The 25,365-nt window shown below is 43.5% G+C and overlaps 1 protein-coding gene across 2 annotated transcripts in view; it reads right to left on the bottom strand.

Annotated features, from left to right (window-relative positions):
• Window positions 1–15,396: 15,396 nt before the first annotated feature.
• Window positions 15,397–25,365, bottom strand: part of AGBL1 (AGBL carboxypeptidase 1) — a 285,185-nt gene continuing 275,216 nt past the window's right edge. For both annotated transcript variants that reach the window (XM_061371321.1, XM_061371322.1), the window contains one exon: window positions 15,397–17,241. In XM_061371321.1, coding sequence (XP_061227305.1) covers window positions 16,935–17,241 — 307 coding nt within the window. In that variant the 3' untranslated portion in view covers window positions 15,397–16,934. The remainder of the gene's footprint in view (window positions 17,242–25,365) is intronic.

The raw sequence follows: 25,365 nt of genomic DNA, 5'->3' as shown, positions 1-25,365 counted from the left end.
AAGCAAAAATTCAAATGAAGTCCCCATGAAAGTGGATATACATCCATTTCCCCACACCAGGGACATGGAGGTTCTCTCAGAAGTAGAAAACTCAGTATACGACACATAAGGGAGGGCTGTACGAGTGCTTTGATGCATGTAGAACTAAGGGAAAGAGTTGTATCTAGATGCTGGGAGACCTTAGTGGACAACAGGTGTCCCACCAACATTATCAATGAGAGAGTTTCAGGCAGGAAGAGAAGGTTGCTGTTGTGTCCAATTGAAATCACAAGAGGAAGGTTTGTTTGGAATAACTTAATGACCCTGAACTTGGTAGAGCTACAGGCCTTTATCTAATCAGATATACTCCAGCCAGATGGTCCTTGGGAAGCAGAAAGCTTTGGGTCTGTTAAGCATTCAAAAAGATGGTGATGAAAAGCCTGAAAGATGAACAGGAAAGATAAAAACATCATATTCTTCCATCTTAACCCAGGTTAGCCATCCCCCTGCTTAACCAGGGTGAAAGGAGACAGGGGAGAATGTAATTCATCCCCCAACTTAGTTTCTGATGCAAAACACACCAGTGCTTCCTTTAGAACCTTGAGAAGTCAGGAACTAAATGTTGCCAAATCTTTATTCAGGAAAACAAAACACCCACTTTCAGCCATAGAGGACCCCAGCCTCCAGCCTAGACATCCCTCCAGTACATCATTTCAAGCCCTCTCCTTCTTCACAGCAGAACACCAACCTGTGAACAAGTGGGAAGACCAGGCAATCAAGAGAGGGCCTTCAATTATATGCCTGTGAGGACATGTAACTGAAGGTTGTATTCTAGTCCTAGTCCAGCTAGATTCCAGCCAGTACATGAAGCTCAACTGCTTTGGAGGCACAGATGAACAGCGTCTCCTCCTGCTAATAAACAAGGGGCAGACCTCTACTTTTGTCCTCCTGGAACTGTGTCACTCCATCCCACATCCACAGCACTCAGCTGTTTTGCTGGTGAAGGTGGCACGGGTCCATGATAATGCAATTAAACACTCTGAGTCCTAAGAGATTCATCTCTAGTGTTAAACCTCTTCTTTGGACAATCTTGTATAAACCAGGCAAAAGGAATTCCCACAAGTGTGGATACAGGAAGCACGTCAAGGTCCTTCCCTTTAAACTGGATTTGATGTGAAGTCTGATGGGAAGCCACAGCCTCAGCTTTTTTCCAGAACACTTCATGTCCCTGGTATACCTGTGACAGGGAACTCTGTAAACTGTGTGATGCTCATCTGCTTGGCAAGCAGAGCTAATTCTATTAAGGCTGTGCTTTTGTAAGAGGAAACAAAAAGAGAAAAGGTATCTGGCCACAATGAGATTTAAAGCTGATAACTGTATATTCCTCTAATAACCAAGTGAAATAGGGGTGCAAACGGGGCAGCCAGAGGTGACAGCATTTTGTGTGGTCAATCAACTCAGCAAGACAATAGTACCATAAAGGAAAAGACACACATCCATCTGTCCCTGCAGAAAACGATCACATTCTTACACGTGGCCCTTGATGCTTGGAACAGCAGTACCAAAAACCTCAGTACAGAAAGTTCCCATTTTGGTTGGGTAAAACACAGGCACTAAGGAAGAACTTCACCTTTGAGGGATAGAGTTGGTAGAGACAGAGGGGAGGTTTTCCAGGATTTCCAGTATTGCAAAGAAACACAAAACCAGCCATTGTTTTCAGTAACCCAAAACCTCTTAACATAATTCCCACCAGAAATCACACTGGAGAGCCATCACAAGGTCCTCCCACCCCAACAGAGTTGGCTGTCCCACAAATAGATTCTTATCTTCTGAAAGAACCCAGTCCCAGTGCTACTTGTGTGCAAGCCAGCCGTAAGACAGAGCAGCTGCGATGACCTTCACACATGGAAACAAACACGAAACATCTCAGGTCAAACAGGGAAAGAGGTGATAACAGATATGCTCCTCTCTCTGCTCTTCCTAAGCACATGAACCTCCAACTAACAGAAAGGAGTGAACTCAGAAGAGCTATTACACAGCTCCTGCTCTCCTTATGCTGGACGAAACACGAAGACATACCTTGGTCTGAGTGCAGCACTGTGTAAAACAGGTGCTGGGTCTGCTGCAGAGGCAGGCTGGCTCTTGAGCAGCTACTGTCCAACGCAGGTGAGTCACTTTCATGCAGTCTTGGAACGTGTGGCAATGAGGTCATAATAGAAGAGGCAGTCTCGTCTCCAACAACAGATTCCAGTGTCCCAGCATGGCTGTAGGGAGTACAGTACTGTTGCAGCTCTTTTATTAATTAACCAGATGTTTAGCTTCAACATCCTGGCTAAAATACAATGTGGAGAATCACATTTCCTTTCTCTACCTAGTTTTTTGCTCCACAGCTTTACCCAGAGAAGTTTCCTCACCATATTCCTGGTGCAGTTATTGCAGAGCAAGTGCAGCATCACTGCACTTCAACAAGAGCAAGCTGCACTTCAGCAGCAGGTGAGAAGCTGCTCTTCAGTCTGCCCAACCTAGTCTCATGGACCCTACTGTGTAAACATAAAGCACTATTGTCCCCACTCTGCACATGGAATCACTTTATGGAATTTATTATTATTATTTGGAGCTCAAATTGAAACCCTCTGGCCACATATGAACACTAAGCCTGCTCAGAGAATGCAGGGAGCAGCTAAAGTGGTGAAGAGGCAAAGATTTATGAGAGACAGAAAAGAGAATTTCATTCCTAGAAACAAGCTTCACATGCCTAATCTATTTCTGCTGTTCTTGCTGCTCTTTACCAAACTTCTGACAGGTCTCAGAGACTAACACCATACTGCAAGCTGTTCCTCTAAATCCTAGTTTATAACCACCTGGATAGATTCCCTGGGTGGCATTTTTCTCTTTCTCATAGCTCTTAAAAGCATCTGTATTGTCTATGCCACAATCCCCATCACTCCCTGTCCTCCCTTCAACACCACCTCAACTATCCTTACCTTGTCCTGCTTTTATCTCCTCCTGGGGAGCTCCCACCCTTTCTGATACTCCCATTAGTGAGACAGATTGAGAATGGCTTTCACCTGTCTCCTAAACACAACTGTAACCTCACCCCTTCCCTTTGCTTCAGTAAAACCTACTTCTGCAAGGTCTTTACAAATATATTTTCCCCCTGATAAAATGATACTAGGTGAGGATTTAAAGGTAGGCATGTGAAAGGAGCAAAACAGCAGGGACAATGAGGAGTCCTTCCCAAATTGTCTTTCTGAAAACTCCAAATGGCTTTGTAACAGCATGAAAGTGCTTCCTGATTATTTCCAAGCTGAGGCTCAGGAAAGCCCTAAGGGTAGACAGGAGAGGGGAAGAGCATGGATGTCAGCAATTGAAAGTGAGCATGTGTAAAGGGATGAGGAGGTAGGGAATGCATAAAAACCTGAAGGAAGGAGGGGTGTGGTAGAAATGCTGTGGTCCCTTGCAGTCCCCTGTAATGCTGGAGCAGCACCAGCAGCAGGCTTACAAGGGGAACTCAGGGCTCCATTTCTTCCCCACAATAAAAACTTTCAGCTATTCCTTATGCAGGTGCCTATTGGTCTCCAGGTGCTTGGAACCCCCTTTATGAGCTTCAGCAAGATTCTGCAGCAGAAGTTTCAGACAGGACTTACCAACTTCCCTCCAATCTGACAGACAAATCTTCCTACTTTACAGTAACTTGTCCCTTCAGATTTTCCTCTGGCAGCATGAATGGGGCTGATTCCATACTCCCCTCGGGAGAGCACACGGGCAAGACCTGACGTATGCCATCAGTGCTGCTCACACCTATCCCTAGAGCCAGCAGCACTTGCTTGAGGGAAGGAGCAGAGCTAACACAAACATCACTCTGTGTTCCCATGGCAACCAAAGTGTCACGTTCATCATCGACTCATTTCAGGAAGAAAAAGATATAGGTTTGATGTAGGAAAATCCCAGAGTCCCAAAGGGCTTTGTTGAGGCTGGGCAGGTTTTTAACATCATTGCTCGCACTGCTCACCCCAGGGTCTGCTAGGACATGCAGCCCCCAGCTCCATGATGGCACTTAGGTTTGAGCAGGAGGCTGTCTAGGATTAAAATGCATCCAGTCATATACATACAGTTTGTGTCTCATCTGTTTTGTGTCACTCTGAAGCTAGGGACACAAGATCAAATTGCTACAGCTGTAGAAGTTAGCGAACGTTAGTAAAAAGAGGATACAGCTTCACCCGTCCTATCTCACATTTGACACAACCTGAGGATAATGGTTGTTATCAGTTGCCTTTGCTCAGTGGGACATGGTGGCTTATTAAACCACAGTGATTTAATAACATGGCTGAAGTTGGACTTGCTCTGCCTGAGGCAAGACAGACCTTTGTGTGCATCAAGTCCTCTCCTGGACCCAGTGAGCTGCCACTGTCTCAGTCTCATGCTTTTCTCTGAAGCTGTCTGTGTCCCAGAGACCAGACCCAGCTGGGATCCAACACTGCCATTAGCAGGAATCTGTATGAGCTTCTCTGCTTTGAGTACATGGCAGCAATTAAAGCATTGCCATGCAAGTTAAGTACATGGGGGAGCTCACCTTTCAGTTCTAAGGCAAGCGTGCTACAAAAGGGAGTCTAGAGATGCATCGCTGGACACTTTTGGAGCTCTCTGATGTGTTCTTGCTGGAGGCATGACAAGATCTAAGGCTGGAGGATTTATTTCAATCACTTTAAAATAAGTTCCCTCAATTAGTACTTGTTTTCTGTTGAAAAAGAAAAAAAAAAAAAAAAAGAAAGAAAAGAGGAACTTTCAGCCTGAAGAACAAAAAGGGAAGATTCTAAAAATGGTGCTTAGGAGAAAGCACTTGCCTGCAAAGGAAGATCATGCTTCTGCTTGAGAAGAAAAGGGCAAGAGAATGGCAGCATTATACAGAGAGTCCCTGGATAAGGCAGGTACAAGTGATTTTAACACTTCACTGTCTCCACATCCCCATGCTGAAGCATGACTCTAGCAAGGTGCAATATTTAGATGACCTACTATCAGAAATCAATGCAATCAAAGGGAAATATCCCTTGACACTCAGGACAGGGGATATTTAAAGAACTCTGAAATCTGAAACATTACTGTAGTTGTCACTGATTAGTTTTAATCCCTAATTTTATTTGTATTTGGTTTATTTTTCCCTCCCTGAGCACTGACCAGTGCAGTGTTCAAGTCCAATTTATACTTGTAACTGGGGCAAGCACCTCAGCTAAGGAGCAACTTCTTCCTCCTTGAAGAATAGACAGAAACCTCATGCAGGCAGCCTTTCATGAGAGAGATGAAGAGAAGCTGCTTATAGGCATTCATGTGTGCTTTTATAGGAAAAGAAAGTAGAGATTAAGGATGACAAAGGTCAAGGCAGATGGTTCCACAGATGTAACGAAATTTTGGCCTTTGCATGACATCTACAAAGGATAGCCTACAGCAAAGTGCTCAATATTGTCCAATGGGCCCTGGGCTTTGATCCAGAAAAGTTGTATTTTCTCCTAGGTCTCCAACTGATTTGTAGCATCACCTTGACCAAGTCACTCAGCCATTTTACATCTTTGCTCAACATTTGGGAAGCCCTTTGCAACCAAGAGATGAGCATCCCAGTTATTTCCATTGTCCAGACAAAAGGAGAGAGAAATCACTTTCAAAGCTTACTGTTTCCTTCTGGACTAACCCAAGCTAGCAATCAGCTGTGATGGTAATACAGATGGATATACCTGAGGGGACATTAAGGTCCAGCCTGGTGTCCTGTTATTGCATGCATAAGCTGGGAAACAAAGTACTAACCCTCTGGGTTAGGTGATGTAAAGATGTCCATCAGCCCATAAGAGCTTGAGATCACCAATGAAATAGTTCTGGTTATCCTTAATTAAACACAGCAGTGTATTCATTCATTCATGCCTTGCTGAGTGGTGTTTCTGCAGAGGGGACAAGCCATTCTGGCAAGGTGACTGTACAATTCCCTTCTCTTTCCCTCTGGAGCAGCCAAGCTGGGGTCAAGACAGCTAATGAGAGGGATGTTCTGTCTGTTTGCTTGCTCCTGTGACTGGCTGCCCGTTTAGAGGCTGCCAGGTAGCTGGAGTGTGCCAGCCAGGCTTTTGCAAGCGTGTGAAAATTAACAAATCTCAGTGTGAGCTGGAAAGGGCAGATCAGTGAGAAAATTAAAATAAAAGAGAAAAAAAAAAAAGGAAAAATGAGGAAAAGAAAAAAAGGGAAGAAAGAACAGGGAGATGAGCCAAAAGGAAACACTTCAAAGCCTGTAGCCTGCAGCCCACATTAATGACAACAACAAAAAGAAGATGGGACCTTACATTTTAATCAAAGTAATTACCTTTTTAAGAGCTATTCTAACTGTGCTGTGCAGGAGCAGGCCTGGCTCTGGCCCCTATCCCCAGAGGTGTGGGCATGGCTCGCTGACAAAAAGAAGAGAGGATTTCCTTGCTCGCCTTCTTTCTGCACTGCCTATGAGCATCAGTGAAAGGAAATCAAGAGTGAGCAGGTGCTGTGGGAGAAATGCCTCTGGGGGAGAAGACTGAAAGCTACAGGAAACTAAAGGAATTAGGAACATGACTGAAATCTAAATCCCAGTTTCCTCTAGCTGGTCTCTGTATGAATACTGCATGTAGGACGTTAACTTGAAACCCAAAGCCAACTGAATCAGCACCACAAGGCAACAGATAGGCAATCACAGGGAACTGGGGTAGAGAGTGGCACCTACCTCAGTAGATCAAGTGGAGATGTCAAGACTATAGATATATAGAGTGACTCAGACATATAAATTCATACGCATGCATGCAAGAACTAGCGAGGCTGTGACCTCCTTAAAAGCCAAAGAAAGATGCTTGTCTCTAATCTCTCCCCTCTATGTAGTGAAGAAGTCCTTCTCCCCGCTATTGAGGCAGAATCAAATGCTCACCTGCAGCCAGCAGGGCAAGTGGTCTTCACAGGAAGGTTGTTGGATGGAGATCAAAGCATACAGGGGTTGGGGTCTTTGTTCCCCAGCATGTCTTTGTGAAGCAAGGGGAAAAAGGAGAAGAATTTGGGCAGCACAAAACCTGAGTGAAGAAGATCAGAATAAGGCTGAGTGTGTCACAGGATGAATAACCTGTCCTCAGGAAACAACATGTAATTGTTTCAATTAGTGTAAGAGACTCTGAAAAAAGGAAAAGGGTTTACAAAGGCAAAGCCTCAATTGAAAACCAAAACAAACCAAAAACCAACAGGGAAAGATAAGAGAATTAATGAAACCCTCTGCCTATTTACATAAAAGGAAGACAAAAGGTGGTGTACTTATTTGTAGTCAGAAGCCCCATGCAGCCACAAGCAGCAGTAGCCTGTGATCCTGCAATTCCATAAGGCACATAAAAATGAAGGCCAGAAGCAATCACACCTGGATTAAACTTCTCAACCTACCAAGGCTTGTGTTTAGGGAGGAATGCAATAAGAAGACATCATGTTTGGGTAGAAGAGATGTAATCCGTAATGTAAACACCCCTTGCAAAAAGAGGTATATTCCTGCAGGTGATAAGATGCAGAAAACAGCTTGAAAAAGAAGAAATTCAATTTCTAACATATGTTAGAAACTGTTAGCTTATTTTACTTACAAACACCCAAGACATTCTGCCACTCTAATGAAGAACCATAGGGGTATTTCACATATATTCTCCTCACAGGTTGTTCAGGACTTCTAAAAGCATGCAGTGATTTTTGATAACACCTGCAGCATGATTACAGCATGGGCACTTTCCATAAAGGATTGCTGCAATTGTGGGTAAATAGGAAGAGCCAGCTCTGTGTAAACATCCTTTCTTGCTCCAGAACTTTAGGGCTTACTAAGAAGAAATGGCCAGACTAATGCTGCATGAAGTCAGACAAAAATGAGCACTTTGCTCTCCCCAGTTATACCATGGGAAGCAGAACTTCCACCTTCAAACAGAATATTCTTTTGCACCCCAAACTAGTGCCTGCTAAACTCCTTGTGAAGTTTGCCAAGTATCTCTTGACTCTTATGCCAGCATTGGGCCAGATAATCCTAACAGTGCTCTCTGTGTAAGCACACAGAGAAGTGTATTCTGGAGTTGTTAGCTGCTGAAGATAGTTGGGAGTTTGGTGAGGTGTGGTAGCATGCAACCACATAGGGTTTGCTCTGTGAGGTCAATCTTTTTTCAGTTAATTTATAATCCTACAATAGTGACAAAACTCAATATAGGAATACTGTGCCTGAAAACTCTGCTTTCCAGTTTAACAACTGGTGTCTTTGGCATGCTCAGAGTTTCAGGGCTACACCACCACTAACCCAAGGTTTGATATTCTGACAACATGGCAAGGTAGTTGTGTGATGCTGCAAAGAATAATGTCCTTTTTCTGTATCTCTGAAGGTGTTTAACCAAGCAGCAGTGCCTCTGAGACATTTAGGCTTTGCTCACAGCTAGGTACACTGGGAAGAATTCAGCGACCTTCAGGATATTAACAGATACAGAGTCCCTTTGTTCCTGGGAAGCAAGGAGGGGACACATCCCCATTTATGACCTGCAATTACTCTCTCACCTAACAGAAAAGACTCTTTTGGCTTGCATCTACACCCATTACCAGGGCATGAGCAGTGTCTAACAGGGCCAGGCAGGAGGAGCATCCCAGTGTGCCACTGTCTCACTCTCCTTCTTGGTCCCTTTGCGATGCTCAGCCCAGTGAGCACTTCCCATTGATGGCATGGAGTTGCCAAGCAACATTTGTCATGTCCCTCTGTGGGCCATAGCTTACAGCTCTGTGGCAGCTCAGACTTTGAAGACAAGGGTTTGTTGTGAAGAGCTAAATAACTTTCTCTCTACCTCCTCTCTTCCTACTTGATGAGGTGAAAAACGAATCATGAATATGACAGATCAGATCCTGCATTCAGTTGCTCTTGGGTTAATCTCACTGAAAATTGTTTTTAGGGAATAAATTGACTGCTAGATGCCACGGACTGGCGCTGCACACTTGGCACACACCCGCAGAATACAGCTAATATCCCTGCATCATACACAATAGAGAAAAAGAAGATAGCACTGGTCAAATCATAAATAAAATTATTGGCAATAATTTATTCAGCCATAGTCACGAAGGAATTAATCTTATCCATTATTCTCAAAGATGACTCAACCAATTCCTGGAAATAACACAGCTCAAACCTCTCGCTCTGAGCTGTGAACCTGAAGATTTAAATTCTTATTTAATTCCACTGCTCCTTCCCTCCTGTTATTATGTTCCAACAGCGTGCTGCTGCTGTTCATGTGCCAATGATACAAGGTTATTTAGGCTTAGACAGTTCAAAATGTTCTCTCCGCATCAGTAAAGCTAAAAAGTACAAAGCAACTCTCAAAACTGAGTGCAGTCAGGCCACCTGGCATAGTGGCTTCAGTGTATGCACCCTGCTCCAGGGCTTCTGGCATCTACCTGGGCACCAGCCACCAGTGAGAGTGTGTGTTCTGATCCCAGTTTCATCTGGGATGTAGCCCCCGGACCACCATGGCACTGTCCAAGTTACTTTAAGCAAAATAATGCCCTGCAAGTGTAACTGAGGGACACCTTCTTGGGATGGGTTTAAAGCTGGGTGTGCTGTCTGAACAGGTTGTTTAGCTTCATTAATAAGGCAAGGAAATATCCCCACAGAAGATATTTTCCTTGTATCTTAGGAGAAGATGCAGATCCTCTGGAGGTATCTGTTTCTTTACATTTACTCTGTACAGAATAATTTAGATAGACAGCTACCTTCTAGAAGGCTAACGTTCGTGGAGATGAAACCTAGCCTTCATAAGTAATTTCTCAGCTAGCGTGCACCTACCTTAAAATGATTTAATATAAACTACATTTGTTTAATTCCTTATGAAAATATAATGCCAGAAAGTATTGAAAGCTTTCCTAAAGCAAAGACATATGTTACTTCTGCCTTATCCTCTAAGCCAATTACCCAATAAAAGAAGGGAATTGGATCAGCTTGACAAATCCATGTTGATTGTCTTTTACCACCTTCTTATCCTATAGTTGCTAATGAATTGTTTGTTTCACAATTTGTCAAGGATTCTCTGCAGTCACTCAGCTCAGCTGCCTGATTTAAATTTCCTGGCTCTTCCTTTTTGCCATCTTTACAAGCAAGCACCCTGTTTGTCCTTCTCTAGACTGCAGAAGCTTCTCAATATAGGAGAAGCTCCTGAAGTCCATTCCTAACTGTTCACAGACTGGTTTCCTTGGACAACCTGCAGGGGAATTCCCTCAGGTCCAGCAGTTTGAATTCACTTACTCAATGTAAGGATTCTTTAATCTACACCCCTTTGCTCTGTCCAATTCCCATCCCTGAATCGGTATGGCTTCTGTTATATATATCTAGTAGCAACTGTTTTGGTGATAAGCGGAGTTAAAAAGCCAATGACAATTCCAACTCTCTGCATGTGCTCTCCTTCTGTGGTACAGAGCACATCCTTTCATTCCTTCTAGCATATTTATAGGATTTCTTTCTCTTCCCTTGTGTGTTCCTAAGCCACCTCTAGCTCGTTCTGTGCCAGGACCTTCACGATTTCATGCACACATGCTTTGGTATCATTCTGTTCTCATTCTTAGTCATCTGCTGCTGCTTCAACTTTTTAAAACCAGTAATTTCTTATTTCAAGGCATTAATGAAGTCCTCACACACTTCTAAGGTTTCCCTTTTCTTCTATGCTCCCTTCTTTAGGAGTTCTTGTCATTGCACCTCTGCTTTAATCTCTAAGTCAGTGCTTGCTGGCCTGTACTCCTCTTTCCTTGACCCAATCTACCAATTCCCTGATGTTTCACAGCCAATTAATCCTTCTTCTGCTGTTCCTACTTTCTCTTTTCCATGTGTCTGGGAAGCCGATTAACTCATAGCTTGGTATACGTACTAAGGCTTTATATTCTTCCTGTTTAGCCCTTATACTCCTAGCATTTGGGCAGAGACATTTCAGATGTTTACCAGACTGCTCCGTTGTTCTCCCAAGTGTCTCATTTTCACCTCTATTAGATTTCCCATTTTCCCAGCTCACTCACCAGCACGCTGCTCGATTCTTGGAAGACCCCTGTGCTGTCAAAAAATCCAAAGCCTTTTTGTCGACACTGTCCATGCTTTCACCTTGAGGATTTGCCTGGCTCACCCGTTCCACATTCCACAGGGACTAAAAGAAACAAAACTGCCCCTAGAAAGGACCTAGCAATGGAGTAAGTGATGGGCAGTACTTTTATTCCAGAGATGGCAGATATGTGATGGAAGCGGCAATTAATCCCTCTTGTTTGCCTTCTCTAAGGATATCAAATTGTGTTGTAAATACTGGTGATTTAAGCCCCATTGTGACCTCTTTCACTGAACATAAATATTAATAGCCCCACTTCATTCCCACTTCATAGATGGGGAAACAAGCACAGAAAAGCTAAGTAATTGTTTTATAGAAATGCTAAGGCAAAGGCAGAAAACCCTGGCAGATCTGTGCATGAGCTGCTGGAGCATACACTGGAAACTGTTCAGGAAAAGCCTTCAGTCAGGCATTCAGGAACAAGGGGGCAAGAAATAGGGCTGTGATTGCAATTACATCAGCTGGTGAGTAGCCAGCCCTCAGTGCCCAGCGCTCAGTTAGCCAAAGGCTATGGTACTTTACTGGGATTGGAGTTACTGCCAGGACATCCAATGGATGATTGTTTTTAGTGGTATATCTGCCTCCCCCTCTTGCTGATCCCTGAATGAGCTATAAGCAGCTTAATCAAAGGCTAAAAAAGCTCCTGATGCCAAATAGCTGCCTCACCATCTTGCTGGAGAACCTGCTAGACTGATAGCAGGGCACTTCTTTCTGCTGCTTTCTTTCTTTTTCTCTACCTCTTTCCCTCTTGTTCAACTCCCTCATTTTTCTCCCTTCCACTTTTTAAAAGTGAAATAAAGAAGCAGAGCAAAGAAAAGAAGAGGAAAGCAGCCACAAACTGCTGCATCGACAAGAATATGCCATGGATCTTCCAGAACCTGTCTCAGGATGTGAGTCCCTGGAGAGGAAACCTAAGGCCAGAAATTACACAGGCTTAACCATCATGAAAAACACTCACAAAACACAGCGCTGAACACACAGTGCAGCGCTAAGGATACAGACTTGGCTGCTGATTATGGAGGGGGGAATACAGTGGCAGATTTATTCTACAGTAGAGAGGGTTGTTTCTTGGTAGAGCTAATACTGACACATTATCTGAGGACGGAAGAGGATGTACAAATAGGAACAATTCTCCCATTTCGCTGCCTGTGTCTCCCCTAAGTGCCCCTTACTCCTATTCTGCTCTCTTCATCCCTCTCCCTGCACCACGTCCCCTCCTTCCTCTCTTCTCATCTATTTCTTCTTTCTTTAGCCTCTCCTTCATCTTTTCCTGATGCGATTACATGCACAAGATGTTTAGTTCTCCAAGCTTTTGCATATTATCTCCAGCTGGAGCCCTGTGTCCAGCCCTCTGCCTGGAAAACCATACAAGAGTTTTCAAACACAGGGTTAAATCCTGCTCTCCCAAATACAGGTGTAAAAATTTCCACACTGTGAGGACTAGACCATGGGGCAGGAGAGGCTGATAACAACCTGCGAGGAGAGACTTCTAAACTTATCCAGCAGAGCTTAAGGAGCTGGGTAATTGTAAGAGTTTGGCCTAACAATCACAGTCACGGCACGTCACTGAAGTGGAAAGCAGTGATGGCAACTACCACTGTGCTCCTGCACAGAGTAATTCCAGCTGCCTTCTCAACTGGCACCAGCTGAAATCAGTACAGAGCAAACACCTGGGTAGTTTTACAACCTCATTTCTTCCCTTCCTTCCCCACAAAACACACACCTACTTTCACTCACACCATGAGGAATCAAAGCCTTGTTTATACCTCACATCCAAGCTGAAGATGAACAACTTGAACAACACAGAGATCAGTGGCAGAGCAAGAAATACAATCTGAGTGCCCCGAATTGGCTGCCAAACAGTCGCCCACTCATGCTTTGTGTCTCTAAGTGATGGACAGTGGATCTTGTCCAAGGACAGATTAGACGGGAGATAATGCTGTCACCTGCATCTCTGCTTTCTGGCATGAAGAGATACGCAGTGGAGGACAGGGGCTGCTGCCTTCTCCCCTCCTTAATCTGCTTCCTGCTTGCTTAGAAAACAACCCAGGGCACGGTTGTTTATTATTATTATCGCTGTTATTTTCCAGAATGCTGTAAAACCAGGGGATAGAGCACTCTGACAGCCTCATAACGAACAGCAGATAAAACTAATTAGATTTTGTTCTTCCTTGAGTTTGCTGACTTGATTATTTTTATTGTTTAATTCTTTATTTTTAGCCCAGAGGTTTATACACACATGTATTTCACTAGACACTGGCAAGGCATCCTTAGGATCCTCTCTGACAGGAAAGGACTATTGTAGCCAGGGCAGGCTTGAAAGCAGCAAGAGGCTGAGACAGAGGGTGCAGTGTGAAGGCTGTGCAGCACTGCATCTTCTACCCATGTCATGTAAGCCAGAGGGGGAGGAAGGAGAGCTGAGCTATTCAGAGCACTAAGAGAGTCAGTGAGACAAAAGGCATCAGTAAAAAAAGCTAATGTGCCTGGCAGGAGCCCAAAACTGCTTTAGCAGCAGGCACTATGTGAGTGCCTCTAGGACACCATCTCTTCTGGCCATTATGGAATTATTTGGCTTATGTCTCAACCTGACAGCCTTGCTGACTCTTGAGGAATGGCCACAGTGGGGAGCAACCTCCCTCTTCCCCCTCCCTTTCTCCATCGGCTGTTTCCAAATTCTTTGGGATTAGCTAGCGAAAGCAAGAAGAGGCACTGGCCCCGCTGCTCGGCACTTAGCAGGCTGAAGTGAGGTGGTGTTGGCTCGGCGCAGGGGACAACGGCTTCATTCACTGGGGAAATACAGAACCAGAATTACAAGTGTGCAAGAATAAACAAGGCCGGAGTTAATCTAAAGTTGTTTTACACTCTGTTTTATTAAAGTCAATGCACTTCCGTTCCTCTGTGCAGAGCCTAGTTCTGCTTAATTACCATGACTCAGGGAGAATTTTAATAGCATGAGGAGCGCAGCGCACAGTGGAGGCCCTCTCCTGACCTCTAGAGGTCTGTCAAAAGAAGAAGAGCATCTACTCCCTATAGAAGTTCCTGGAAGAAACGAGGCATCCTCTGTTCCCACCTGCTCATCAGCAGGCTGAGCATCCTTGAGCTGGGGGTTTGCCTGGTCATTGGCATCTGCAGCATCCTCACCGCTTGCTGATAAGTTGTTTGGCACTAACATGGGAAGCTGCCAGGTAGAAGACTTGGCCAGACTTTTCATATTGCACAGCAGCATTTATAAAGGTATGGATGATGTGAATGGACATTTTGCTTCCAGGTTGGGTGCTTCACTTAGATCCTGGACACTGAAAACACCCTCAGGGCCTTTGCCATCTCTCTACCTCCCTATTTCCCAGCACAGGGATCTATGAAACAGTAGTACTGCTCATATACATTTGGCTCCAAACACACACAGAAGTTACATCTCTGCTTTTATTATATTAAGGCAACTCTCCAATAGTCTATTGATTCAATGAATCACAACTAGGGCACAGTTTTTCCACTGAACTTCTTCCTGGCTAAAGAAATTCAGAATGAAACAGCTAGAAGGCTGAGGCTGGCCTACAGTATTTATAGCTAAAATACTGGTGTCTCATTAAGAAAAACGCTGAATTAAGATCACTTTTCCCTTTGCAACAGGATGTACCATTGGCAAGCCCCAGTAAGCCTTGTTCAGATATTGTGGCAGGGCCTTGGAACAGAACATGTGAGAGAAAAGCAGCTCTGGATGTATACATGGGCATGTACAGACACACAAATGTACAATGGTATCTTTTGTCCTGTGTCCTGGGGATGTGCTGATTGCTGAAGATCTTACAGAACAGCCTGTGTATGCTGCAGTATAGACCTAGTACAGTGTGAGTTTCCTGTCATACATATGAATGTTGGGTTTAGAAGTGAAATATGCACAAATATGTTTTTATTGCTAAGCTTTTAAGCAATGTTATACAAACTATTATAATGGGAACTCCTGTTTTACCTCTTTTGTGTCCACCCCTGTGAGCCAATCTTTCATGAAAATTCGGTATTGTGTGCAACAAGCAGAACAGGACATCTGTACAGAGACGCGCACCATGCCTAATGAATTAGTTTGGCCTAAGAAGCTCAGCTTCTAAGGACCCAAGCTACCTGTCTTTTGAACAGCATCATAAAGAGAGAGATAGAGACACAGAGAACTCTTATGTGCTCATGAAGACTGTAAAACACCTGGATACTGAAAATCCAGGAGGACAGGAAGAAGCTATTTCTCCAAAGAGCAAGCTCCTGCTGGAAAATATGTCTAGGTAGTCTAGGGACCAGGCATTCTATCCACAAACAGCACAAAAATGAGAGGATGACATGGTGCGTTCAGTCACACATCAATATTAATAGCAGTAATCACTGGTAATGAAAGTCTTATAGGCTGTAATGCTACAACACACTACTCTTTAATCTTTTTCCTTGAGCCTCATAAAGTAGTGACAGAGCTGGGAGCCTCTTACATAGTGCAATGAGTTCCATTTGGGTTCAGGGCAATTCCCCATTTGCAGCAGCAGAGTCTGGGACACATGAGAAGTTCAGGCACTATGAGGGCTAAGATGCAGTGACGTGGGCTTCATGCATTAGGGAAGCTGGGCATCCACATGGGTTCTATTCTGTGTTGGATTCTCAGGACTCAGGATCTGTGTTTGCAGGTAATTTTAGGAGAAATCTATTTGTTTGTGTTTGTGGATCAAAGGAGAAGCTCTTCTGACTCCATTATGGAAGTCGCTGGTGTAGATGTCCTATATATAACCTACCTGTAATGTCTTCCACTATATTACTGTCCGGTACAACAGGGTCCTGTTCCATGATCTAGGTTTCTTTAGGCGTATATTAAAACTAACAAATAATAATAATCAGTCACTGGACTGATTCGTGGTCTAAATTCACTTCTGGATATTGCCACTGTCACTCATCGATTGACAGAATATTGGAGGACCTCTGGCTACCTCAAGAGCACGTTCTCCTCCTTAAAATGCACCAAATCCCTCTCCCTCCCAATAGCTTTAAATAGTAGCTCCAGTTCCCCAGGATGAACGGCTCTATCTGTAGTCTTTTAGCTGGAAGGATGTCTCACAGAGAAAATAAAATTTCACAGCATCTGTGAAATAAATCCTACACTTGGGCCCATCAGTTCAAGCATGAAGTGACTCAACTGAGGTTATGCTGGACTAGTTTATTCCAGTGCAGCAAAGAAGAGAATTTAGCCCACAGTTCCAGAGGACCACCCTGCATTGTTTCTGGTGCTTTCCTTACTGTGGCACATTGGATTTCCTACTGTTGCTTAGACAGAACCAGCTCAGACGCATGCACAGCCTGGCTCAACCTGCTGAACACACTGCAAAAATGCTGATCAGACAGAATCAGATACATGCTCTATACATCAAGAGAAATGCATGGCAATGGAGACCTCTGGCTAAAGGCAGTTGTAACTATCTCTCTTCCAGGCAAAGGATGTTTCCTATAATCAAAGCCTAAACTAGGAAAACAAGAATATTTTCCTTAGTCTCAGAATACCATTCCTCAGGTCAATCTATATGAAATCCCACACTAGAGGCAGCTGGGAAACTGGGGATTATATTTAGGAATGAATGGTGTTCTCACATAGTACCACTGGGGCCAGTGGCCCCTCACTCTGCCTTGTATACAAACCATAAGGAGTCATTCTCAATATATGTATATTCTCAAAATATGCATACAAGTTACACAAACATAGAGTCAATTTTCTATTCAGAACTGGAGGAACACTGAAGCTGGCAAACAGGCAAACACAAGCAGTAACCCATTTGCTTAATGCTCTGCAAGTCAAAGTCTTGTTCACACAGGACTGCTCTCAAACCCACTGTACACCCCAAGTGCTGCTGAATGCAGAGGGAGACCCGCATTGTTGGTTGCTGGTTGGTTGGAAACATAGAGCTGCCTGAGAGCCTTGGAGCTGCAAGTCTGTCCCATGGTCACTTCATCATCTTCTGTCTTTCCTTCCACCCATGAGAGGTACTCCTGGATCTCTTGGTCTAGCTCTGAGAAGTCCTCTTCACCATCAGAGCAGCTGTCAGCATTATAATCGATTTCTTCCGCACAAGGAGGTTCATCATCAATCTCTTGGCTGCTGTTGCTGCAGCTTCTGCAGAAAAATCACAAGAGAGACTGGACGTCATCAAAAGAGGGTTTGTTCTCTAGGGGTAAGAGCAAATAACAAGGAAATGTGTTTCCTGGGTTCAATCCTGGCTCTGCTAATAAGATATGAGATGGCACCAAACAAGATTTTGTATGTCTTTGTGTCTGTTTCACCACCTGTAAAATGAAGAGTGATCCTTACCTACCTCACAGGAGAAACACATTATGATTGTTATCACTATTATTGTTATTGCTTATACAGAAACAGAGTGCTTGATATACAGACAACACCGTTCTTGCCTTGAGGCACTTACAAGGTTATAGAAGTTGAAATATAGTAGAAGAGGAGGTATACATTTTGCAGAAGGTTGCTGGTTTAATCATCATCCACCTCACTGTAGTTCCACATTTAGTGTAAGACCTAATTAATCCAGGTGGTTGAAGTGCTTTGGCATCTTTTCCTCCTGTTCTGTGCAATCTCAGGGCACTGCTAACAAGAGGCAGCACAAACAAAAACTGGAGGCTTTGGGGTCTTCGAGCACACTGGCTCCAAGGAGGGCAGGAATACCAGGAGTGTTGTGTTTTAGAAGGAGCATGGAAAGGCTTTAACAGCACGACTTCCTGGGCAAGAGCCAAATTCAGAGGCAAATCTGAATGGCTGAGGAGAAACTCTAAATGGATGTGCCTGTCACGTTGTCTGGCTCTCAGAGGGCACGTTACCCCACCACAGCCTCCTGCCCTTTGGTTACAGGAATGGTCATCGGCTTTCTTTACATGTCCACTTCCAATACATACTGTATTACATCAGCAATGCAATATTTAAGGCAGAAATGTAACCGCTAGACTAGATGGCTCTGGGGGACAGGGTCTTTCTCCTGCCTGGCTGCCTCGTTCCCATTTGGCCTTAGCCCAGGAGGGCAGCTGCATAATTTTTCTGAGCCCAGAAAGAAGCCTGTGGTTTCAGTGCTGCCTGGGTCAGAGTCCGGATGAATCAGGGGGACAGATAGTGTGTTTTTTCCCCTCCAGGTCAATGTTTTCAATCAGAATCAAAGCAGGGGAATGTATTGCTTTGGGGGACTGGGAAAGGAATAATAATCTTCCACCTCTGGGCCAGTTTGTAATTTGTCCCAAGTTGGGAAGAATGAACGGCTTGGCAGATGGAGCATACACAGCTTTAATGTGTGGTCTGCTCATTTACATGTCAGTAACCAGAATAATCTTCCAGCTCTCAGCTGTTTCACAGCAGTGCCAGCATCTGAGGTTTCAGAACATACCAAAGGTGTAAAGTATTGTCTCCGAATGTATTGATCCCTTCTGTCTTCTGCACTCCAAAAAAAAGGCAAAAGCTTTTCCCAGCTTTGAGACTCCGTATCTTAACTGTATACAGACTACCCTGCAAGCAGAAACAAGCGGCGTCAACCCACTTCTTCTCTGGCTGATCTCTGGCTTAGTTTACTTCAAAGGCTGGGTATAAAGGATTCTCTGAAAGCTTAATAGAGCTGTAGAGCTTAAAAATAAATAAAAGAATAATTATGCACTTTTACAGTTTCTGGCTGTCCTTCAGTCTGCTCAGAAATCTGGGTCAGGAAGAACTCATTCTGAAATTGAGTATGTGACATGAAACAAAACAAACCAGGACAATCCTCCCAGCACAAACAGCAGCAAGCAGTGGTCTCTGCTCAAGAGGGCTTGATATTTTCTTAGTTTTTCATATGCAGGCATGGCCTGAATTACAAAGATAACAAGTACCTGTGATAATGTTGAAAGCTGACTAAACTCAGGGGAACTAGATTTCTCATTTATAAGCTCTGTTCTTGTAGCTTTGCAGTCAAAAAGAACCAAAGCGTAGCTACTTTCAATATTGCACTTGTATGTTTGGGAAGAGCTGCTAATGCCATGGGGACGAAGCATAGCTGCCAGCCAGCTCACTGATACTTTACAGATGGAATGATCCAGTTTGCAGCCTAGGAACTGAAGGTCAAGCATTGCATAAACAGGATCACAATTTAAAAGAACAATTCCCTATCATTATTTAAAGCTGGGAAACTCAATAAGAGGACCTTCTGAATTTTTTGATAACTTCAATGATTTTAGAAATGGATTTCTGACAAAAAGGGTGAAACAACTCCTAGCACAAACCACTTTACAATGGAAGACAACAGAGAATGAAAAATAAAAACATACAAAACTGCCATTTCTTTACATTGAAGCCTGAAGAGACTGTCCTTAGGATGAAAGTATTTATGCATAAAACCTTTGTGATGGACTTCAAAAGCTCTTCCTTACTGCCTACACACATAGTACACAAACCACCAAGACTGTGACAGCTCAATACTTGGACAGACAGACTGCAGAGAGAGGTTCCCCACAAGTGAGGCTGTGCCTACACCATGTTTAGAGGTCAGGAAAAAATACTTTTTCCTACTTTGTTCTGCCCTTTGCTGTGACAGTGAACAAGCAAGTCAGTTAGCACTGACCTTAGTAGTGGTTTCTCCAGTTTGGGCCGATACCCACTGGATCAACACCACCACCACAAATCACATCATGAGCTATCAAACAGGAAATAGATGGAACCAATTTCCTGCCATTACCAACACAGGTTCTAATCACAGTGGTGACTTAAAAGTTGAAAGGCTCTATATCACACTACCAAACTCTACAAAACAGCTATATCTCTACTGTACAGAAATTTCCATCCCAGTAATACACTTGCTGCTGCAGGAGGATTTAAAACCCAGGGCAAAGCAAGACAAGAGGGCTAGTTTAAACCATCATTTTAGAGGTTCTTCTGAGAAGAGGAGGGGTGGCAGCACATGGCATGAGAAGGAGCCAGCTAGTGCTGCTAATACTGCCAAAGTCATCACATGCTGCTTCTCCCCATCAGCTGGTCTTTACCAGCTCCTTTAGGAAAGAATGCAAATGGTGAAACATGGCAATGAGCAGAAATGCCAACATCTGGACTATTGCATGTCACTGCTGAGACTGCAGCTTGCTTTCTTTTCCAACAGAGTGCTGTGGGCTTTTTTGTTGGGGCAGGCTCTTGGTATTTTTGCTTGCTTATTTATTTTTCAATCTGGTTTTTAAAAACTGCAAAAGAACCCCCCTAATTCTCCAAAAAACAGAAAATAAAGAAACCAAAAATAAAAGAACCCGGGGGCCACAAAACAGATTTATCAAAGAATAATGATGTTGTCTTACAGAAGGTAAACAGTGAGGAAAACCAATGGCATTACATTACAGAACTCCAAGACAAATACAGTCTATGATACCATGAACGTGAACGCAGTACAGAAGAGGGGGAGGGAAGGCTGTGATATATCTCTAGCCAACAGTCCCCCAGCTATCACAATAAAACATGTACACATGTTGGTTGCTCTACTAATTCAAAACCTACAGCCTCATAGACCTCATCTATTCCAGCCCGGGGAAGCCACAACAGCAATTTGCAACTTTACGATGTGATAAATAGAATTTCTTTGTTTTGATTTTTAATTTGCATATTTATTGAGATATGACTTGATCTTAATTAGTTCTCCTGTTCTATGTGGGTGTGCTTGTTTGCTTGCTTTTGGAAAGCAAGCAAGCTTTGGTACTCTTCGAAATAATTCTGGAGCTTTTTCTGACTTAACATGAGAGAAGCAGAAGGGAGCCCAGCCCGTCCTTATACATCAGAATAACTGAAGCTTTCTGACATGACTGGAAAATACTTATTTCAGATACTTCATGCAAACCCTCTTTTAAGTCAACCTGTTTGTTAGGTCACAGCTGGATAGAAACCCCTCCAGCCAGCTGCCCCACTGAGCTGCACATAAGAGCCTATAGTGGTGGTTAATAGGTTATAGCTACATGGTGTACATGAGGATGGCTGGTGATCCACCTCTCCTCCATATATAATTCTTCACTCATGCATTTGCTTCCAAATCACGGAATAAAACTAAAGGTTTCCTAAATAAATTCCTGAGGTTTTCCACTCACAGTTTGCTTGTGTAGCAGGTCACACGCCCTCTGTATTCTACTGACTGGCTCAAAATAGAATGGGTTTTATTTTTCCAGCTGGAAAGAAAAGGCACTGACAACTGTCCCTCTTAGGGAATCTGTGACTATTGTTCAGGGCTGCTGCTTGACCTTCACTTGACAGGCCTTGCAGTTGCAGTGTGTTAGGGGAGGAAGTGGAGCATTTACTTTATTTTCATGTTGTTCCTCTCACTCTTGTGAAATTTGCTGCAGTTTTGTGAGAGTGAAATGGGAAGTGAGTGGTTAAATCCTTCATATAAAAAGGAGGAAAAAGCTAAGTCTGGGGACCACTGCTGGTCATGGGCATACCAATGACCCCCTGTGAAGAAAACAAACATCTCTCTGCAATGAAAAATAACATCCCAGTAGCTGCATAATCACCCTGTCAAGTAACCCTATTTTCTCCTTTCCTTAAATCTTCTTTACATTATGATATGTCCCAATCCTTTGGAAACTGCCCAAGGCACGGGATGTGGCTATGTATGATGAGCCAAACATGTCTCTGATACAGTTCACAGAGTAAAGAAGGCAGGAAATGGCTTTCTTGAAAATTTTCAAGATATCAGACATTTCCCTCTGAGAAAACAGACAAAAGATTTATGTCCGACCTAAACCAGCCAAGTTCTCAGCAATTACAGCATTCACCTAAAAGAAGGGTGCACTTCTTCTCCACTCAAGCGGGAGCTGGAGACTCCAGCAAGTTCCCTGACTACGGCTATCACTTGAGTAGAAGGGATACCATAGAATCACAGAATGGTTTGGGTTGGAAAGGACCTTAAGATCATTCAGTTCCAACCCCCTGCCAGGGGCAGGGATGCCTTACACTAAACCATGTCACCCAAGGCTCTGTCTAACCTGTCCTTGAACACTGCCAGGGATGGAGCATTTACCACTTCTCTGGGCAACCTGTGCCAGCACCTCACCACCCTCACAGTAAAGAACTTCTTCATTTTATGTAACATGAACTTCCCCTGTTTAAGTTTAAACCTATTACCCCTTGTCCTATCACTACAGTCCCTGATGAAGCGTCCTTATAGGTCCCTTCAGACACTGGAAGCTGCTCTGAGGTCTCTATGCTTCTCTTCTCCAGGCTGAACAGCCCCAGGTTTCTCAACCTGTCTTTGTATAAGAGGTGCTCAAGCCCCCTGATCATCCTCATGGCCTTCTCTAGACTTGCTCCAACAGCTCCATGTCCTTCTTATGCTGAGGACAAAAGAAGAGCACAGAATGCTCCAAGTGGGACATCACAAGAGCAGAGTAGAGGGGCAGGATCCCCTCCTTCGACTTGCTGGATGCAGCCCAGGATATAGATGGCTTTCTGGAAAAGAATCTCTCTTTTTTTCTAGCAAAGTTTTACCAATGATATGAGCAGTGCATGCTGCTAAGTAAAGTGTCCTGCAGCTTTTAAAGAGATGCTGCTCTCTCTGTAGTGAATTTGGACTGCCTTGCCCTTCTTTTTACTGACATTAACACTGTACCTGTGTCACTGGACCTAAAAAAGTGTGTGGTCTTGCACAGTTTTGCTTTTGAGGAATCCATGTTTCATCAAAAGTGTTTCAAAGGAACACTGCCTCTGAAGTCTTGTAATGAATTTATAATGAATCTCAAGCAACCACATTTGCAGTTATTCCAGAGTACAATTCTGCCTTTTATAGCTTCATAAAGAAGTATTTTAGGACATAAATGAAGCAACTGTGATGCTTTCAGGTAATTACATCTGTAAGAAATACGTTAGAGCAACAAGATGCCAATGAAGAAGGGCTTTAGTCTGCCCTTTGTGTCTTGATTCACTTTTTACAAGGTATGGTGCACACCTTGTAATGACTTTCTAATTTCATCTCTGGAATTCAAGAGCTCCCCAGGCAGCAGCCTGGCTTCCCTTCTGCCTGAGAAAAGCCAGACAAGGCTCTACTTAGTCCCTGGCTTCGCCAAGGGAGGCGATCAACTATGTACTGGTGCAAGATGACTCCAGCTTAAAGAACGATTGCATTTGCTTCCTTTGTTGCTACACAGCAAACAACGAGATGAACTTTGTAGGCTCCCATGAGATTTCCCTTTCCAAAGACTCTTTGCCAAAGACTTTTACATCTTATAACATCTCCTGAGAAAATGTGTACTAAGCCCAAAGCAATGCCAGGTGCTCTGGCTTTCAGCCCAACATGGCCAATCCTTTCAAGAACAAGATGAACGTAATTAAACACTGCCTTGAATTCTGTTTGCTATGGTTCAGAGATGTTTGGTCTTGTTTTGAGTGTAGATTGTTGTGGTTTGTTTGGTTTGGTTTTTCTTTCTTCCTGCTGAAAATAGCCAAGAGAAAGATATAATTCATTGCTAAGACTCATACTAATTAGTTTTGCAGGAGTTCCCAGGGTAATTGTAGGCTGTAATATTTATAATTGATTTGGCCAAATTAAAATATGGATGTCTGGTGCACCAGCTAGATACATAAAGAGCAACTGGGGCTTTATCATTTAGAGAGAAGGAAAGACAATGTGTAAATAAAGGGAGAGGACGAGGAGCAAGAAACCAGCTGACTCCTGGTCAACACTGTCCCCTAATGTTCATTCAGGCTTGCAACAGTTTAGCCCTCAACAGCACTTAACATCTAGCAGAAACTACTAGTTTTCTCAGGAGCCACTTTTCCATTCTCCTTATTGGTGAGAAGATGGTTGATAACTGCTATAAGAGCAGAGGAGATGTTGAGTGTTGAGTACACACCTCTCACTACACATGGCTGAGAAACTGAAAAGTCTGCATGAAGAACTGCATTTAACTGAATTACACCATGTCATTGATACACCTTTGATCTTTCTGTGAAAGATGGGTTTGTATAGAGGACAAGCAAGCATTCTTCTCCTATTTGAAGGGTACTAGCTTGATGTCATCTGACATTCCTGGATTCCAAGCATCACGTTAAATCCAGGCATGTTTCGAATGCTAACCAATAAAATTCACATGAACTGGTCTTTAGAATTGCAAAATGGAAAAGCTGGTGAGAAGCCAAAAGCTGTGGATTCAGTCTTGCAAACAATCATTAATTTCTTCCTAATGGAGAAGCAATCTATACATCAGTGCAGGGCTAACACTGCATCTTTAGCATTCTTGTAGCTGTAATCATGTATGCATTAATAAAACCCACTGACTTGAACAGGTACAAGTCAGCCATGAAATGGAGCTGTTAGCAGTTGGTGCAGACCTCAAAGATAACTGATTTTCCTTCTCTCACCCTTCAACAGTTCTTAGGTTGGGTGTTTTTTTTTTTTTTTCCTTTAATACCTTAATACATTTCAGCACATGGAAGCCCCATCCTGTGTGTACTTGAGGAAAGATTTCTGAACTTGTATATTCCCTTTGGTTGCAATGATGGACTCTTTCACATAGTGTAGTACCTGGCTTGGGCAAAACACTAAAGACCCTATAAAACTGCTGCTTGGAAAAGCAGACATGAACAAAGCAGCTGCATCCCCATCACTGCTGAAAAGCTAACTCAGGGTACTGAGTCAAGTTTCGGCTTACTGGGGGTGATAAGTTAGTTAAGATGAACCTAACTATGGACATAAGCATGGCAAACTCCAGCTATACCTCCACAGACACACTATGCAACTTGCTAAATTTCAGTCACACCAAACAAATTCAGCCACTCTGCACAGGTGGGAACAGTTCATTCACCTAAAACTGGCAACCAGCACTGTCTGCTGTGTGAATTCCTTGGCAATGTGAGACATTCCTTAGGAAAACTTGAGACCTGACTGCCTATATTTGCACTATGCTCTCATGATGGATACCAGAGCTCAAGCCCCAAATACAGATTTCAAGCAAAATGAAGACCTTTATAAGTAGTAGACACATGATATATTCAGGCACTACTGGGAAATTAATCTGCATTAGAATGTCTTGTGAAAGCATAGCCCTGATCTTACTTTTTAGATCCATATCACACTAGAACTTAGTGTTTATTTAAGGGAAAGATATCACACTGCGTCAGCTCTGGACAGGCACACGGGCAGCCCAACCTGTGTTTGCTGTTGAAATTAAGTAGAGGTTCTTATCCAATTAATACTTGTGAGAAAACTCATTAGTATATTTTGCTATGTTTGGTTAGATGTTGTGGTCTTAG

Source organism: Neopsephotus bourkii, unplaced genomic scaffold, assembly GCF_033783945.1.
Source record: "Neopsephotus bourkii isolate Nb327-2 ecotype Australia unplaced genomic scaffold, CSIRO-AGI_Nbou_v1 NB_1572, whole genome shotgun sequence".
In the NCBI taxonomy this organism is placed as follows: Eukaryota; Metazoa; Chordata; class Aves; order Psittaciformes; family Psittacidae; genus Neopsephotus; species Neopsephotus bourkii.
Note: the sequence above shows the minus strand (reverse complement) of the source record. Positions and strands in the feature narration are given on the sequence as shown.